Source organism: Heloderma suspectum, chromosome 3, assembly GCF_057233095.1.
Source record: "Heloderma suspectum isolate Gila_16-S chromosome 3, 16-S_ref, whole genome shotgun sequence".
NCBI classification, from domain to species: Eukaryota; Metazoa; Chordata; class Lepidosauria; order Squamata; family Helodermatidae; genus Heloderma; species Heloderma suspectum.
The window spans coordinates 254,572,006-254,588,450 of NC_139460.1; the positions used below are offsets into that span (position 1 = coordinate 254,572,006).

General features: G+C 45.1%; 1 protein-coding gene across 2 annotated transcripts in view; it reads left to right on the plus strand.

The window, feature by feature from the left end:
* SORCS1 (sortilin related VPS10 domain containing receptor 1) overlaps window positions 1–16,445 on the plus strand; it is a 618,971-nt gene that overhangs the window by 532,114 nt on the left and 70,412 nt on the right. For both annotated transcript variants that reach the window (XM_084841982.1, XM_084841983.1), the window contains exons 17-18: window positions 2,644–2,757; window positions 4,173–4,344. In XM_084841982.1, coding sequence (XP_084698108.1) covers window positions 2,644–2,757; window positions 4,173–4,344 — 286 coding nt within the window. The remainder of the gene's footprint in view (window positions 1–2,643; window positions 2,758–4,172; window positions 4,345–16,445) is intronic.

Below are 16,445 nucleotides of genomic sequence, written 5' to 3' on the forward strand. Positions count from 1 at the left end.
AGGTGTCTAACCATCAGAGGCACCGTACAGCCACTCCATATTTTCTTGTATAACAAGCTACTCCATTTTTTCTTCTGTGAATGAGGCATGGTGATTGCACATTAAAAGCCTTGTCTGGAAGCACCACTGTTCTCAGTGACCCTTGATTTATAGTATTCCAGGGTTACTTAAAGAAATTCTAAGAAAGAGAGTATCTCTGAGTTTATGCACCCACATCCAGTTCTCAAGCATCTTGATTGGGACAGGGCTTCCAGGACAGAAATTGCAATTCCTAGATGGGGTTGACCCCTGCTACTGCTCTTTTTAAAAATTAAATGCTGCTCGTATAAGCTATATCCAGCACTGAGAGATATCACCTAGGATCTCTCACTTAGAAAGAAGGGGGCAAGTAGCATAGAAACACAAAATAATATTGTTAGATTAAATCAGGCTTTGCATTGTCTTTCTTGTGTATTTTGCTGCTTTTTTTTTCACGTGATAATTGAACATGCTGTGAGAGTGCAGTGTTACCGCTTTTTAATTATATTGATACATGAAAGCTCGGCAATCACAATACAAGCATTTTGGCTTGCTGACAATCAGATTAGAAAGAAGCCTCATTCATACATAAATATTTGTTTTTCTCTAGAAAATGAAAGTGAGCATTACCGTTCATGAAATGATCATTTCAGTGCCCTTTATGCTGTCCCTCCACTAAGGATGCTTATAAAATTAACTTTCATCATTCAGGATAGCCAAGCATCCATTTGCAAAGCAATCAACTAATTTCTCCCTATTGGCATGTTACAGAGAAGGCTCAGGAAAATCATACAAACTAAAGAGGGAAATGCAAATGTTGGATTTTTGAATCCATTGCTAAAAGGAAGTCTTCGCCAACCCTATCCCTGTAGATCACTGTGTTCCTGATCCAGATTGGGGACCCCACACCTGCCATTTCTATTGCCAAATAGTGATCCATTTACTTTAATGGATCACTATATATATGGCAGGGGAAAGTGATCTGGCTTGGGACTGAAATGGGGGGAAAGTTAAAGACCTCCTACCACTCCCATCTGGCTCAGGATTCCTGCACTTACTCTGGAGCTACATCCACATCTTTAAAGAAATGTTTGCTTTGGCCCTCAGATATAGGGATGTGCAAAATCTGAGCTTGTTGAAGTTCTCCAATTTCTACATCAAAGCTCATTTTGGCTCATGTTCACACTGGATTCTGAGCTTTGTGGGGAGTTTTGCATAAATATTTGTGCACACTTTTGTGTGCATTTTTCCAAATGTATGCCTGGATTGTGCACATTTTTTTTTGAAATTTATACCTTTTTCTCCCATGAAATATATTTGTACACATTTTTGAACACATTTTTGTTGCACAAATTGCATTGCAAGCTTAGCGATGTATGGGCGTCAGATGGCAGATTGCATTTGGCTTTGCATTTGGTTTTGGGAGGTGCGAATTGGATAAATTCTGGTCAAAAACAAACTGAAACGAAGCTGCATTTTGGGAGACACAGGCCAGACAAAAGGACATACTTCTTCACACTGCACATAGTTAAACTGTGGCATTCACTACCACAAGATGTAGTGATGGGCACCAACTTGGATGGCTTTAAAAGGGTTTAGACAAATTCATGGAGGACAAGGCTATCAATGGCTGCTAGTCATGATGGCTATATGCTACCTCCAGTGTCAGAGGCAGTATGCCTATGTAACCTGTTGCTTGGAAACACGTGCAGGAGGACACTGTTGCACTCATATCCCACAGGCAGCTGGTTGGCCATAGGGATGTCTGTTGCTGGGAAATCTGGTTTTTTTTTTGGCTTAAGGGAGTTCCACAGCATGTAGAACTCACTTTGCATCTGCAAGCCAAGCTGGGGGCTGTTTCCTGAACTCTGGGAACTTTTTCGCACATTTCCATGAACTGGCCTGACTCACTGAAGATTGAGTTGGGCACTGCAGCAGGGTCTGAAACAAAGTCCAGGGGGCTAAGCCTAGGGAAGTTCATCAAACTCCACCCTGCATATGGATTTCTCCAACATCCCTAGTTGGCCGTTGTAGGGACAGAAAGTTGGAGTAGATAGACCCTTGGTCTGATTCAAGATGGCTCTTACATTCTTAACAGTCAGAGCTGGTATAAGACAACTTCGTATGTTCATAACTCTTCATAATTCTACTCTGCATAATTCCCAGCCACCACATGCCAACACAGGGAAGTGAAGAGACAAAACAGAGCAAAAGTTATGTCCTGTGTGAAAAACAAGTAGAACCTCACACATACTTGGTGAGCTTTTTGATCTACCCATTCACTGGGTATGGAATAATGGGTTTTGCTAAAATTACTCTGCAGAGAAGAATCAGCACAATACAAAGTAAATCTTCCTCAAATGTTGTATAATTATCAGGATGATGCAAATATAGACAAAATGCCTGGGGCTATGTAGATCGCCATCCTCCAGTTATGGACAGATGTATGCATGTCTGATATTTTAAAAAGTGTGTGTGTGTGTGTAAAAAAAATAGGCTTTATTCCTGTGAATGTTGCATATTTCTACAGGATTCACAGTTAACTTTTATTTCTCAAAAGTATGTGTTGCAGTGCATTGTGTGATTTATATGTCATTGAAATTATCTCTCCTTCTTCCAAACCAGTGATTATGGATTTGAGCGTCACAGCAATGGCCAGTGTTTGCCTGCATTTTGGTACAACCCATTGTCATTGTCGAAGGACTGCAGTCTTGGTCAGAGTTATCTCAATAGCACTGGGTGAGTGGTCAGAGTTATCAAATCCAGCTCATGAAGATGATCATTTGTGAATAGTTAAGCTTTTCCCGTGCTATTAATCAGATGTGTGGTCTTCTTTATTTCTTGAGTGATATCGTTTAGAAACACAAAAAGCAATGGCTATATTGGCCAATAAGAAGATTTCAAAAAACCATAGTAGGACAATGCCTTTCTTAAGCTAATCAAATGTCATAAAATAGTGAGCAAGCTTTCAAGTTCTCCAGAACTTTTAATCAGACTAGAAGTTAAATGAAATGGAGGTCACAGTCTTAAGATAGTATGTGGGACTAACAGTACACTAACAGCTTAGGCTCTGTGACAGGGATGGGCAACTTGTGGCCCTCCAGATGTTTTGGCTTACAATTCCCATCAGAACTAGTCAGCATAGGCAATGGTGAGGGATCATGGTCCAAAACATCTGGGGGGGGCACAAGTTGCCCACCCCTGCTCTACGAGGTACTATGCACATTTCAAGTTGCACTGAGGACTGTCCCTATGACAAAGAAACACACAATGGTCGATCCCCCATTTTTGAAATGTAAAATCCAGCTGTTACCCAGATCCCTTTCTATCTTGTGAAACACACAGGAATCAGTTCAAATACTGAACAGGGTGTGATTCATTCATAATGTGGGGAATCACTCACTTGAAGCAGTGAGGACGCAAGACTTCAGATGTGGGCAGAAGACCATGATGGGCCTGCCTGCCATTGCCATATAGCTGTTAAAGATGAGCATCCTATATATATAAAAAAAGAGGTGACTGTCCTAATTCAGCACCACAAATGTGTCTGAATATGTAGGTGTTCAAACCCAGCCTTGTAAGAGCTAAGCACTCAAAGCCCTGTGCCTGGATGAACAAATATGTCCATTTTGGTTTCTCCCATATTCACAGTTCTTTCAGTCTGAAGCTCTTTCCACCCCCTATGAAGAAATCTCTGGATTTTGGTAGGTTCTTATCAAGAAATGACTCGAATGGAATTCTCATCCATCCCTAGTACCGTATCTGCAAATCTGATATTACAGTTTTTTGCAGGTGCAAGTTTGAGCTGAGAAAGAAAAATGAGGTCTGTCCCATACACTCTGGCACTACCTTTGGGCTGGACGTTCTGCCTAGTGTTGGGACAGCGCCCGCCCTTGGGCCAATCCCCAGCTGCTGAATACCAGAGCATGAAACGTGAACCACCCAGAGAGCTTCGGCTATGGGGCAGTACAGAAATATAATGAATGAAAATGCAGCTAAGTTCCTAAAGCTGATCATTGTAAGCTCGCTTTTGATGCTCCTACTTGAACTAAATGGCATGTGGTAATGGTGATCTGGAAAAGGGGAGCATCATTGGCCATGAGCATCTTGTCATCCTTCCTTACACCATTGTGCCTGCTTCCCCCTTTCAACAGGTATAGGAAGGTTGTCTCGAATAACTGCACAGATGGTGTGCGCGAGCAATACACAGCCAAGCCTCAGCAGTGCCCAGGCAAAGCCCCCCGAGGGCTTCGGGTTGTCACTTCAGATGGCATGTTGACATCGGAACAAGGGCACAATGTTACCTTCATGGTGCAGCTGGAGGAGGTATGGTCTGTTTCACTCACTCCCCACTGGGGCTTTTGAGTCTGAATCATTTAGATGAAAATGGATAGAACTGAACACAGTTAATTAACCGGCGTAATTGAACAGATTAATAGTTTGACAAATCTGTGCTGTATATCTAGACTATTCCCCCTACACCTCCTTTCCCCAACCTGGTGCCCTCCAGATGTTTTGGATCATGACTACCAGCATTCCTGAACATTGGCTGTGCTAGCTGGGACTGATGGAGTTGAAGTCCACAACATCTGCAGGGTGCCAGGTTGGGAATTCACTGATCCATGACCTGCAGCCTTTGCCTTCTTCCATGTCTGCCCTCTCTGACTCCTTGAGGAGTACACCAGAGAGGCTCCATGGGCTAGTGTCGCAAAGCAAATGGCAAGGCCAACATGTAGAACGTTTCTGAAACAATGCAAGTATTGTTTGCTACTTGTTCAAAGTGTGAAAAAATCTGTCTTGTCTAAAAAGTGGTGATTGTGGGGTTGTTTGGTGGTTCGATCACTTCGTATCACCTTATTCCACTTCAGTTCCACCATTTGGTAATATGAAAGACTACACTTGTTGGGGAAAAGATGACTTTCTGAGAATCTATCCTGTGGAAACATAACCAAGGAATGATGATCCAGTGATCTGTATTCTACCAACCGAAATAATAGTGTGAACTCAACCTAAGTGGATAGGTGGAAATTGCAGGTGTGGTACTCTTAGGGTAAAAATACATGTTATGTTAATTGTAGTGTATGAACGCATTATGTGCTAACACTATTATGTGTGTTAACACTCTTATGTATGTTAACACTGTTGTGTTAACACTATTAGATGTGTTTACACTGTTGTGTGTATATTAACACTATTATGTTAATAATAGTGTGAACTCAACCTAAGTGGATATTGCAATGCAAATTACTCTTAAGGTAAAAATGCATGTTTTGTTAACTGTAGTAGGTAGCTCAGCCTGATGGCAGGTTTTCTTTACTTTAGTGTAACTCTGTGCTGGCCTTGATTCAGATTAGGACAGCCTGTAACAGGAGGGGGAGATTAAACCTTTCCCCTCCCACCCATTTTCTCCCCAAAATTCCACACCTCCACGCATTAACAAAGGAAAGCCTCCATTGGAGTCAATGTTTACTTTCAAGTAGTCCTATTGATTTTGATTTCTTTTCTCTGGACAAAGTGATCTGATCAACTGAATCTTGACTATGTCAGTTTTAGATCATGTGCTAAATTAGAAGATATAAGATAACATTATTAGCATTAGGCAGTGTAAGTTTTCCTTAGAAATCTATGGAAATTAGCACTGTTCCATACTGGAGGATGTTGCTATCTATGGGGGTACTATACCTTTTGGACTTAACATACCTGAACTGAGAAGAATGAACAAAATGGCATGTGAAGACCCACAGCAGCATCTGATACTCACTGGAGTTTGAAAATGTATTTCAAAAGCAAGCAACACCACTATAGGCACATGAGGAGGGAGGGAATACATTGCAGAATTTCAAGCACATTCATTAAATTCACTTAAGCTAATGATGAACAGCTAGGGTAAAGCATCCTTTTTCATGAGATCTTGCACAAGACGTTGTTTAGGAATACATTGGCGTGGATAATAACTTTGTGCTAGTCATTTTCAAGTAACAGATTCACTAAGCGTAGTTTAGGATGGAGTTTAAAACAGAACGTACAGCTATACATTTGGAATTGTCTTTTGTGTTTTACCTAGTAGAGATGGACTTAAATTTACTTAGGGTGCAATTCTATGCAGATAGGTGGCCGCCTCTGAACTCCTATCCAATGCAAGGCAGGAGAAGCATGGAGGGGATTGTTTCCTCTGTGCTACTCCAGCCCTGCATTTTCGGCTAGACAGTGGCTTTTGGCTGTCTAGCTGCAGGATGGCGGAGCAGGGCAGGAGGCTACTGGACAACACATCGGATGTGTCGTACCAGCATTTCTGCCCTCCCTGCCCCGGAATGCCCCCCGGAACACCCCGTTTCGGACACTCTGCGCTCCTCTTGCAAGCGTGGCGCACGGGGCTTCTCTGCGCTGCCTGCGAGGCAGCATGGAAGGGGGGGAAGGTCGGTTCCCAGAAAACAAGATATCCTATGGCCGTCTAGCTGCTGACTAGCAGCCATAGGATTGCTCCCTCCAGGCAGTATCCAACCCTGCCTACAAGCTAGCACAACAGGCAAACGGAGGTTAGAATTTCATTTGTTTCCGGAATGGGGCAGGTCTGTGGAGCTCCCAGAAGGGAACTCCACTGCCATGTCCCATTCCAGAAATGAGCATTTCCACTCATTTTGGGGAGTGTGAGCTTTAGAAAGTGCTAGCTTTCTGTAGCAGTCGTGCTGGGTCCTGCTGATGTGAAAGAAACAGCAGGAGTTCAGCAGCAGTATAGGTTACTTCCCCTAGGCTGCGATACTACATACACCCACTTACCTGGGAGTAAGCTCCACTGACCTCAGTGGTGCTTACTTTAAGTAGACAAGTATAGGATTTCATGATCAATGATGAAAAACATCCCTAGCCTAAATCGAATCAAAATTTCTTCCATACAAAAATCCTAAATAAATGCCTTCAACATTGAGTGTTTGGCATGGGGAGAGAAATAGGGTGAATCTGCATAAAGACTACATAAAGCAGATTGTTGAGAATTCCATTCTGGAAGACAACCAAGGAGAAGCAACATCTGCCTTCTGCAAAGGCTAATTAAAACTCCATTTTAAACATCTGCAAGGATAAAGAGATAACAAGTCATTGCATAATTGAACAGTTCCAAATGAAATGTGAGGCTTGGGAGTCAATTTTAAAAAACTTTTGAGTTGCATCTCGTTGCTTTAATACTTCTATTTACATATAAAACCCAGCACTTTATAGAACAAATTCATGCTTGCAGCCTCCTGGGTGAGATTGAAATTGAATGTTTGAAGGTGTCGTCCTCATTAGGATGATTAAAATTAGCAATATCATCTCTTAAACAGCAAAAAAGTGATGGATGGCATATAGGCAATCAAGGTATAATAATGTTCTGTAAACAGGTCAGGATGTTACTTCTGAATCCTTAAGTGTGAAGAATCAGAGAGGCTTCAAGAAGAATTTATATGTAAAATGCAGCTAAACATCCCTGACCTGCCTTGCTTATGTTTCCATATACCCATAGTGCAAACCTGGGAAAAATAGTCTTAACCAAGGACTACCCTGCCAAATCCTGCTATGAAAAACACCACCGCATAACAAGGAAGCATGATGTAGTACTCCTTCACACAGGGCTTTTATCCTGCTATGGCGATTGGTTATTCACAAAGTTTGTGGGTCCTCTACATAACGCAGTCCTCCTCCAGGGCACCTCCCAGTCTTTGTGAGCTCTATTGCGTTGTTTTCCATGATGACGAAAGTCCGGCATTTTCCCTCCTCCCAAAATGTAGTCGAGGCAAATCAGGGTATACTGTTTAAATTCACTTTATTGCAAATAATACAACAGCACCACCTAGTGGCATTGTAATGAAGCCTTATTGAGAAGTTTAGGTTTTTTGAAAAGCCACGTGGTAAGGACCTGATCTAATCCCACAAAGATTCCGGAAGCGGACGCCACGGTAAATTGCAGGATTTTTAGCCTTGTGTGATGAAGCCCTTATTCTTACTCTCAGATGCAATCTGGCTGAGGTAATATCCCTCCCAGCCTCATTATCCCTACCCTGCCGCCCAACACACGCTCCTGCTCTTCCTGGCCCATTCAGCATAAATCTGACTCCTGCTGTAAACAGCCATCATTGTGGGAGGGATTCTCACTTGCACCTGAAAACATGCAAGTGAGAGATCTGTAATTAGCAGGCAAATAAAACGGATACCCCCGGGAGACTTATATCTGAAATAATTTACTTTTACTTCCCTATGGCAAACCTCACCCAATGTTTAGAAATGAAATACAAGCTATTTTATTTGATGATTTTTTTACTTTTCTTCTATGTATTGTATGGGTCCAGCCTTCCGGATTCCCTAATGCGGCCCACAGAGCCTCCTAGCGTTTGTCCAGGGGACCAGATATGATGTCTGTGCCTTTGAGTTGAGATCAGAGATAACACCAGGGATCCCCATGTGAACCACTCCCCCTTCCATTGGGTTCATGCTGCTTCCCCCCCCATTGGAAGGGGGGAGTGGTGTGCAAGGGAATCCACACCGTTATCTCCAATAAGAGGTCAGAGGCAACAGTGGCAGATTCCCCTGCATGCCACTCTCTCTTCCATTGGGGGAGCAGCGCACAGGAAATCCTCACTCTAAGATCAGAGATAACAACATGGATGCAGGTAGCAGGGGACTCAGCTGCTGCCAGGAAAAGCAGCTGGTCTTCTTGGTGATGACTGAGTTGTTTCATACAATGCTCGGTGCCCCTACAGGGACACCATGTGATGCCAGGGATCTGGCATCCCTGTGAAGCTGGGGACCTGACGACCACCAGGAAGAGTGGCTGCTCTTCTGACTGGTAGTTGAGTTGCTTCATTTAGTTTGTGGTGCTGTGCAAAGCCAGGGACCCAGCCACCATTGTGAAGAGCAGCTGCTCTTCCCAGCAGCAGCCAGGGCTGGCCCTCCTATGAAGTGGGATGAAGCCCCTGGCTCAGGCGGTGGAGTAGGAGGAGCTGTGAATTGTGCCCCCACCAGAAGACCCCACCTGTCAATTGCTCTCCCACTGTTGCATTTGCCACAGAGAGAGCATGGCTGGCGAGGCTCTCCAGAGCAACTGCCCTCTGGAGAGCTGCTGAGTTGGCTGAGGAAGCAGCTGGCACAGCTCTTCAGAAAACTGGCCAGGGTGTAATGCCTGGCTCTGAGGGGGTCCTTCCTCATGGCCAGGGATTGCGGGATGGCTGTCCCAGGAGATTGCCTTGGACACCCCACCCACAGGGGTAGATGAGACACACTGAAGGGAAGGGGTGAGGAGCACAATGTGGGAAGGTGAAGGGGATGCAAAGCAGGAAGGGGTGTGAGGTAGTGGTAGTCAGCTTCTAGGATCAGCTTCTGGATGTGCAGTCAAAATATCCTGTTCTTCTCTAGGTAAGTACTAGGTCAGGGCAGGGGTGCAGAACATTTTAATGGTGGGGGAGGGCGGAATGCCCTCCACGGGCTGGGTGATGCTGGTACTTATCATGCCCCAGGATAAGAACTCCTGAAACTATTTGCAAAATTTTGGCTTCCAATGCGCCAAAGTTGCCCTCTCCCCACCCCAGCTCAGTCAGGCCCCAGAAATCATCCTCTACAATAATTTGGGCCTAAAGATTTGATTATACAAATGGTGTGCATGCACACACACACACACACACACACACACAGAGTGATAATTAACAACATTTAGTATTTGGTACTTGAAAAGTTAAATAATCAGATGCTGAAATCAGATATTTGGAAACTGTCTTCTACCAAGTTAGACTATTGATGCATCTAATTCTGTCCTATGTACTCACTGATAGCAGTTCTCAAGCAGAGGCCCTACCTAGAAATGCCAGGGGTTTTGCAAACCAAGTATGTGCTCTACCACTGAGCTACGGCCCAGTATTAATGAACTGGGGAATATTTGGTAAACATCTGACTACTTAGAGCATTTGGAGAATATTTGATGTCATAGAGGATCTTCTTAAGGAGACTTTAGGGAGCAAATTATTCAGTTCTAATTCCAAGTAGGTGCGCTTGGGATTGTAGCTTTGATGTATTAATAACAAAACCTGTGGGAGAAATATATTCACTTTACTGCCTACCTTTACCTTATTATCTGAGCTCTCAGCTCAGTAGAGTCAGAAAACCTTTCAGCCCAGTATTATATCTGTCATTGTCATGACTGAAGGATGGGAAAAAATGACAGACACAGCTCTGTCTTTTGTCATTTTCTGTACGATAGAAATCCTAGGGTTCAATTATACAGATCTACTGATAATCTATATTTACCAGGTTTTCTCATATGCAGCTTTGTGTCAGTAATTTCCTAGGGACCTTGCACAGCTATTTAGCCTGACATCTGATTATCTGAAGTGTCCTCAAGCCATTTCGAGGTTATATGTAACACATGGTACAAGCAATAACTTTCATAATGAAGAAATGACTTTCCTGTATAGTAGCTTGTAAGGTGTACTTAGCAGCTGTTTGAACATAGCAGCATACGTGTGAAGGACAATGCTTGGGACGATGGGCAAACAAGAGATGTTCATGTTTGCCCAGATTCTCTGAACATCAACTTGATGTTCATCTCTCCTTGAGTTCCACAAACATTTATGATTTCAATTTGTTTTGTGCAAACAGGAAACTTGCTCAGATCAAATGCGATCAAATTTGGAAAAATGCGCAAAATCTTCATATTTTCCAAAATTGCTCAACTTTCCCCCATAGACTAAGGCATGAAATTGAACGTTTTTAAAAATGTGGAATTTTGAAATGCTTATTGATTAAAAATCGTGCATTTCCGAACATGACTGCATGCACAAGAATTTATTAACATTTACAAATACGTGTTTTGTTGCATCATTGGCATGGAAAATATCTGTCTCAGTGACTGCACCTTATTGCTTTTGCTTATGTGTTCCTCGGGCTCAGAAACTGAAATATTTAAATGTCAGCTTTTTAAACTTGGCCTTTTCAGAACTGTGTTGCAGCCTGAACTGTACTGAATGGGGAGAAAGCATTTTCAGTTCAGAAGATTTAAATAATTAAAAGAACTGGTAAAACCAACCAAATTCATCTCTGAAACAGATGCAGAGAGCAGCAGCTGTGGGTCTTCTCTAATTAGACTGGAAGGGGACATCTTTCTCAGCAGGACACCTTGATGAGAATCAGGCCACATCCTGCTGTTCTTAGAAATAATTTTTTCCTCCTATAGATTCAGCATATTCTTTGGCCTACCAGAATGCACAAAAAGGGATCTTAGAAACACACATATATTAGAAGAGACCTGGCATCTTTTTCTACGCTCTCTTCATATTTCATTTAAGCATGCAACCTGGTACACTAAAACTAGCCCATCTAGGGTCCCAAACTGGCCCTATACAGATTTCTCCTCATGTTCATGCTCCCTTTCCTGTCTTTCTAGGGGTGGGTAGCCTGCCTGATAGGCGGGAGCGAGGGGGCATGTGTCCACCTGATGGAGGCAGTGGGGGGAGTGTTGGGGGCCAGAACATACTGAGGCTGGGCGGCAGACGCTGGCGGAGCGCTAGGGGCAGGCCATGCCAGATAAGGGGAACAAAGGAGAGATGTGTAGGATCTGTCCCCTGCTCCGGGCCTGTCCAGAGCCAAAGGATGGCTGGGGGAGGCATGACCCCATCTTCTGGCCTTCGTTTGCTGCTCTGCAATGCCAGGTCTGTTACCCAAAAACCTCCCTCATCCATGACATGATCCTGGATGAGGGTGCAGACCTGGCATGTATTATGGAGACCTGGTTGGCCGAGGCTGCTGCTCCAACCCTTGCAGCCATGTGTCCAGCCAGATTTTCGTATGCACAGCAGCCGAGGGATGGGGATCAGGGAGGGGGAGTGGCTGTTATCTACTGAGAGTCCCTGGTCTTCACCAGACCCCCTCTCCTGGAGACCAAGGTTGCTGAGTGCATGTACTGGAGGTTGGGCCCGAAGGGCAGTCTGGGGATTCTGCTTGTGTACCGTCCACCCCGCTGCATGACTGACTCCCTGGCCGAGGTGCTTGAGGTGTTCTCTGATGTGCGTGTACAGTCCCCTAGCTTATTGGTGTTGGGGGACTTCAACGTACATTCGGAGGCCATCCTCACAGGAGCACCTCGGGACTTCATGGAGACCATGGCCTCCTGGGAGCTGCACCATATTCTAACTGGGCCCACCCATGTAGCCGGTCATGCGCTAGACCTTGTGTTTGTTTCTGGAGAAGCGGGGAGTGATCAGGAAGTCGGGGGTATATCCACCCCCTCCCTTGTCATGGTCAGATCACTGTCTGGTGACGTTGGACTTCTCGGTTCCACAACCCCTCCGCAGGGGTGGAGGACCCATTAAAATGGTCCGCCCCAGAAGTCTTATGGATCCAAATGGATTCCTGAATGCGCTTGGGGATTCTCTGGGGCACACCAACGGCCACTCGGTCGAGACCCTGGTGGGTGGCTGGAATGCTGCAATCACTGGGGCATTAGTTCAGGTGGCTCCGAAATGCCCTCTCCCCCTGAACAGGGCTCGGACTGCACCATGGTTCAATCCGCGGTTACGAGCTCTGAAACAGGAGGTGAGACGGCTACAGCGCCGGTGGCGGAAGTCTCGCTCCAAAGACGATCAGACACAGGCTAGAGCTGTATCTTCAGCCTATCACGTGGTGGTGAAGGCAGCAAAAAAGGAATATTATGCTGCCTCTATCGTGTCTGCAGAGTGCTGTCCCAGGAGGCTGTTCCAAGTGGTCCAGAGCCTGGTCGGTCCTGTGGCTCCTGAACCACTGGAGCATTCTAAGGCCTCCTGTGAGGCCTTGGCAAGGCACTTTGCAGATAAAATTGATCAGATTAGGTGTGTTACTCTGCACGCTGTGGATACAGTTAGTAAGCAAGAGGCAGCCTGTGGCAAACCGGTTTTGTGGAATCGGTTCCAGCTTCTTCCTCCTGATGAAGTGGACAAGGTGCTTTCATCTGTAAGGCCGACCACCTGCTTACTTGATCCTTGCCCATCGTGGGTCATTATGGGCTGCAGAGAGAGACTGGGTGAGGGGATCAGGGTGGTGGTGAACCTCTCCCTTGAGGAGGGAGTGATGCCATCAGCCCTCAAGGAGGCAGTGATAAGACCGCTCTTAAAGAAGCCCTCCTTGGATCCTCATGTTTTGAACAACTTTCGCCCAGTCTCAAATCTGCCATTTTGGGGCAAGGTGATTGAGCGGGTGGTGGCAATGCAGTTGAAGGCACACTTGGAAGAAACTGATTATCTAGACCCATTTCAGTAGGGCTTCAGGCTTGGGCATGGGACAGAAATGGCCTTGGTCACCTTGGTGGATGATATGAGGAGGGCTCTGGATAGGGGTGAATGCTCCTTCCTTGTCCTCCTCGACCTCTCAGTGGCTTTAGATACTGTTCACCCCGGTATCCTCCTGGACCTCCTGGAGGGGTTGGGCATTGGAGACACCGTATTGCGGTGGTTCCAGTCCTTCCTCTCCGGCAGGTACCAGAGGGTATCACTGGGAGAGGAGGTTTCGGACCCATGGCAACTCACTTGTGGGGTGCCACAGGGTTCCAGCCTCTCCCCGATGCTATTTAATATCTATGTGAAGCCGCTGGGGGCTATCATCAGGAGGTTTGGGGTGCGATGTCATCAATATGCAGATGACACGCAGCTCTACCTCTCATTCAAATCTTCACCAAGGTTGGCCGTAGAATCCCTGTCCAAATGTCTGGAGATGGTGAATGGCTGGATGGGGAGGAATAAGCTGAAGCTGAACCCTGACAAGACCGAGGTACTTTTGGTGGGAGACAAGAGGAGGCTGGGGGATGTTGACCTGGTGTTGAATGGGGTACAGCTACCCTTGAAAGACCAGATCCGCAGCCTGGGGGTCATTTTGGACTCCCAGCTGTCCATGGAGGCTCAGGTGTCAGCTGTGAGCCAGACAGCGCTGTATCAACTCCATCTGATACGGCGGCTGTGCCCCTTCCTTCCCGACCATCTGCTCCCATCGGTAGTACATGCCCTGCTCTTTTCTCGTTTAGACTACTGTAACGCGCTCTACGTGGGGTTACCCTTGCAGATGGTTCGGAAGCTGCAGCTGGTACAGAACGCGGAGGCTCACCTGATTAAAGGCAGCCGCCGGCGAGATCACATCACTCCAGTGCTAAAGGAGTTGCACTGGTTACCAGTGGTTTCCCGGGCCAAATTCAAGGTGTTGGTTTTGACCTTTAAAACTCTATATGGTTCCGGCCCAGCCTATCTTAAGGAGCGCCTCCAGCAACACCAGACAGGCCACTTAACAAGATCAGCCTCGGATGGCCTTCTGTCTGTCCCACCAGCCAGGACAGCTAGACTGGTGGGGACGAGGCAGAGGGCCTTTTCTGTGGTGGCCCCCACTCTGTGGAACTCCCTCCCTAGGGAACTCCGCCATGCCCCCTCTTTAATGAGCTTCCGCCACACCTTAAAAACGTGGTTGTTCAGGCAGGCATTTGGGGTGGGTTAGGGTATTTTAAAAAATGTTTTTACTGTAGAATTTTATTGTTTTAAACTGTTTTATTGTATGTTGTACATCACCCAGAGTGGCTGGGTGACCAGCCAGATGGGCGATTAATAAATTTAATAAAAATAAATAAATAAATAAATAAATCCCCCCCCCCCAACCAGTGAATAGTGGTTTCCTGGCTTTTGTGAGGCTTTTCCCATTTCTAAAAGATTGAAATGACTCCCCCGAAGGCTGAGTTACTGATAGTACGAACTTTACGTTAAAAGATGCTGGTACTGATGGTCCTGCCCCTTTTTGATTTTGGCAACATCCACCACTGGAATGAAGCCCCTGAGAGCTTCTCCAGCATGGAATTCAGCCCTTGGACTGAAAGAGGTTCAACACCCCTGCTGTACATGCTGACCTGGGAGTAAATCAGATTGACCTCAGTGGGGCTTATGTTTGAATTTGTTGTTGCATAAAATTTCAAAACTTACTTTGCTTTTTTTCAAGATACCTATACAGCATAATTCTAAGGAGTCAATTTTGACCTTATAAGAGAAAGATGTGTATAATATCATGTATGAGAGGCCCTTCTCACCTGCCCACCTTTGAGGGCAGTTAAGTGGACTAGTATACAAGAGAGATCCTTTTCTGTAAGGGCCCCACAGCTCTGGAATGAATTGTTATCTGGGGTGTGCAAGACCTCATCACTGGGCTTTTAGGAAGGCCTGGAAAACTTACTTGTTTACTTTGGCCTTCCCCTGATTATGTTTTATCAGACTGGGTTGTAGCTGCTATTATGTATTTTAGGTTTTTCCTTATGCTGTTGCCTGTTGTTTTCTGGAATATTTGCTGTTTTTATTATATGAATTTTATTGTTGTAAAATACAAATATTGTTGCATTGTTGGGAGGGCTGCTAATCTGTAAGGTGGCCAATACATATTTTAATTAATTAATTAATTAATCAATCAATCAATCAATTATTAATCCTCTCTCCCCCCGCCGCAACATTTTTTAAAAAAAATATGTAGATCACACACACTTACCTATAAACGAACAAGAACAATTTCATAGCAAAGAGGGAACTTACCTGGGTCTGCCTCATGTGCCCCTTGATGGACCCCCGCTGGCCACTCAGCCCTGTTTGGGCCAAGCCGCCAGCCGGTTCGCAGAAAATGTTGCCTTGTTCTTTTCTGTAAGGGAGCTATTTACACAAATGGCAGCTCTAAATAAGCCCTTTTATGCAACGTCACAGGCATAAATGCTCCCAATTTGCCATCCCATTCACAGATGGCAAATGAGGGGTAGCCATTTTAGAAGTCGTGATTCAGTCCCCCCAAATGATCCCTGAAATGGTTTGGGGGGATGCAACGCTTACAATTCTGGCATGACTGGAGCATCTTATTTTTTTATTTTTGCTTTTGAGTTTTTTGTGTAGCACTTTTTTTAAAAAAAAAGCAGCCAGGTTTCTTTGCAGCTTAAAATATGCATTTAAAAAAGAAAAGGAAAAGGAAAAAAGTAAGAAGCTCACACCTACACACACACACACACACACGCAGAGAGAGAGAGAGAGAGAGAGAGAGAGAGAGAGAGACTTTTAAGCCTCTTCACTCGTGCTGAATCATTTTCCCACTTCCAAATCATTTCATGCCTTTTCTTGAGTTTTACTCAGTGGAGGCTGTGGCTCCACTTTTGGAGGGATGGTGATTCCATTCCGGGTTTTAGTTAGAGCCAGCCAGAGCTGTAAAGTTTCTATCCAAGGTGCTGAAACCTATCCCCCAAATGGGTTCATTTTGGATAGCACCTTTAGAGCTCTGGCTGGTTCTAACACCCAGAATGGAATCACCACCCCTCCAAAACTGGAACCACCATCCTCCACTGGTTTTACTTAGGGGCCAACTGAATGCCCTCCCCCAACCCCAGATTTGGTTGAAATCCTGAAACAATATGAAAGGAGACCAGCCCTAGACTCTAC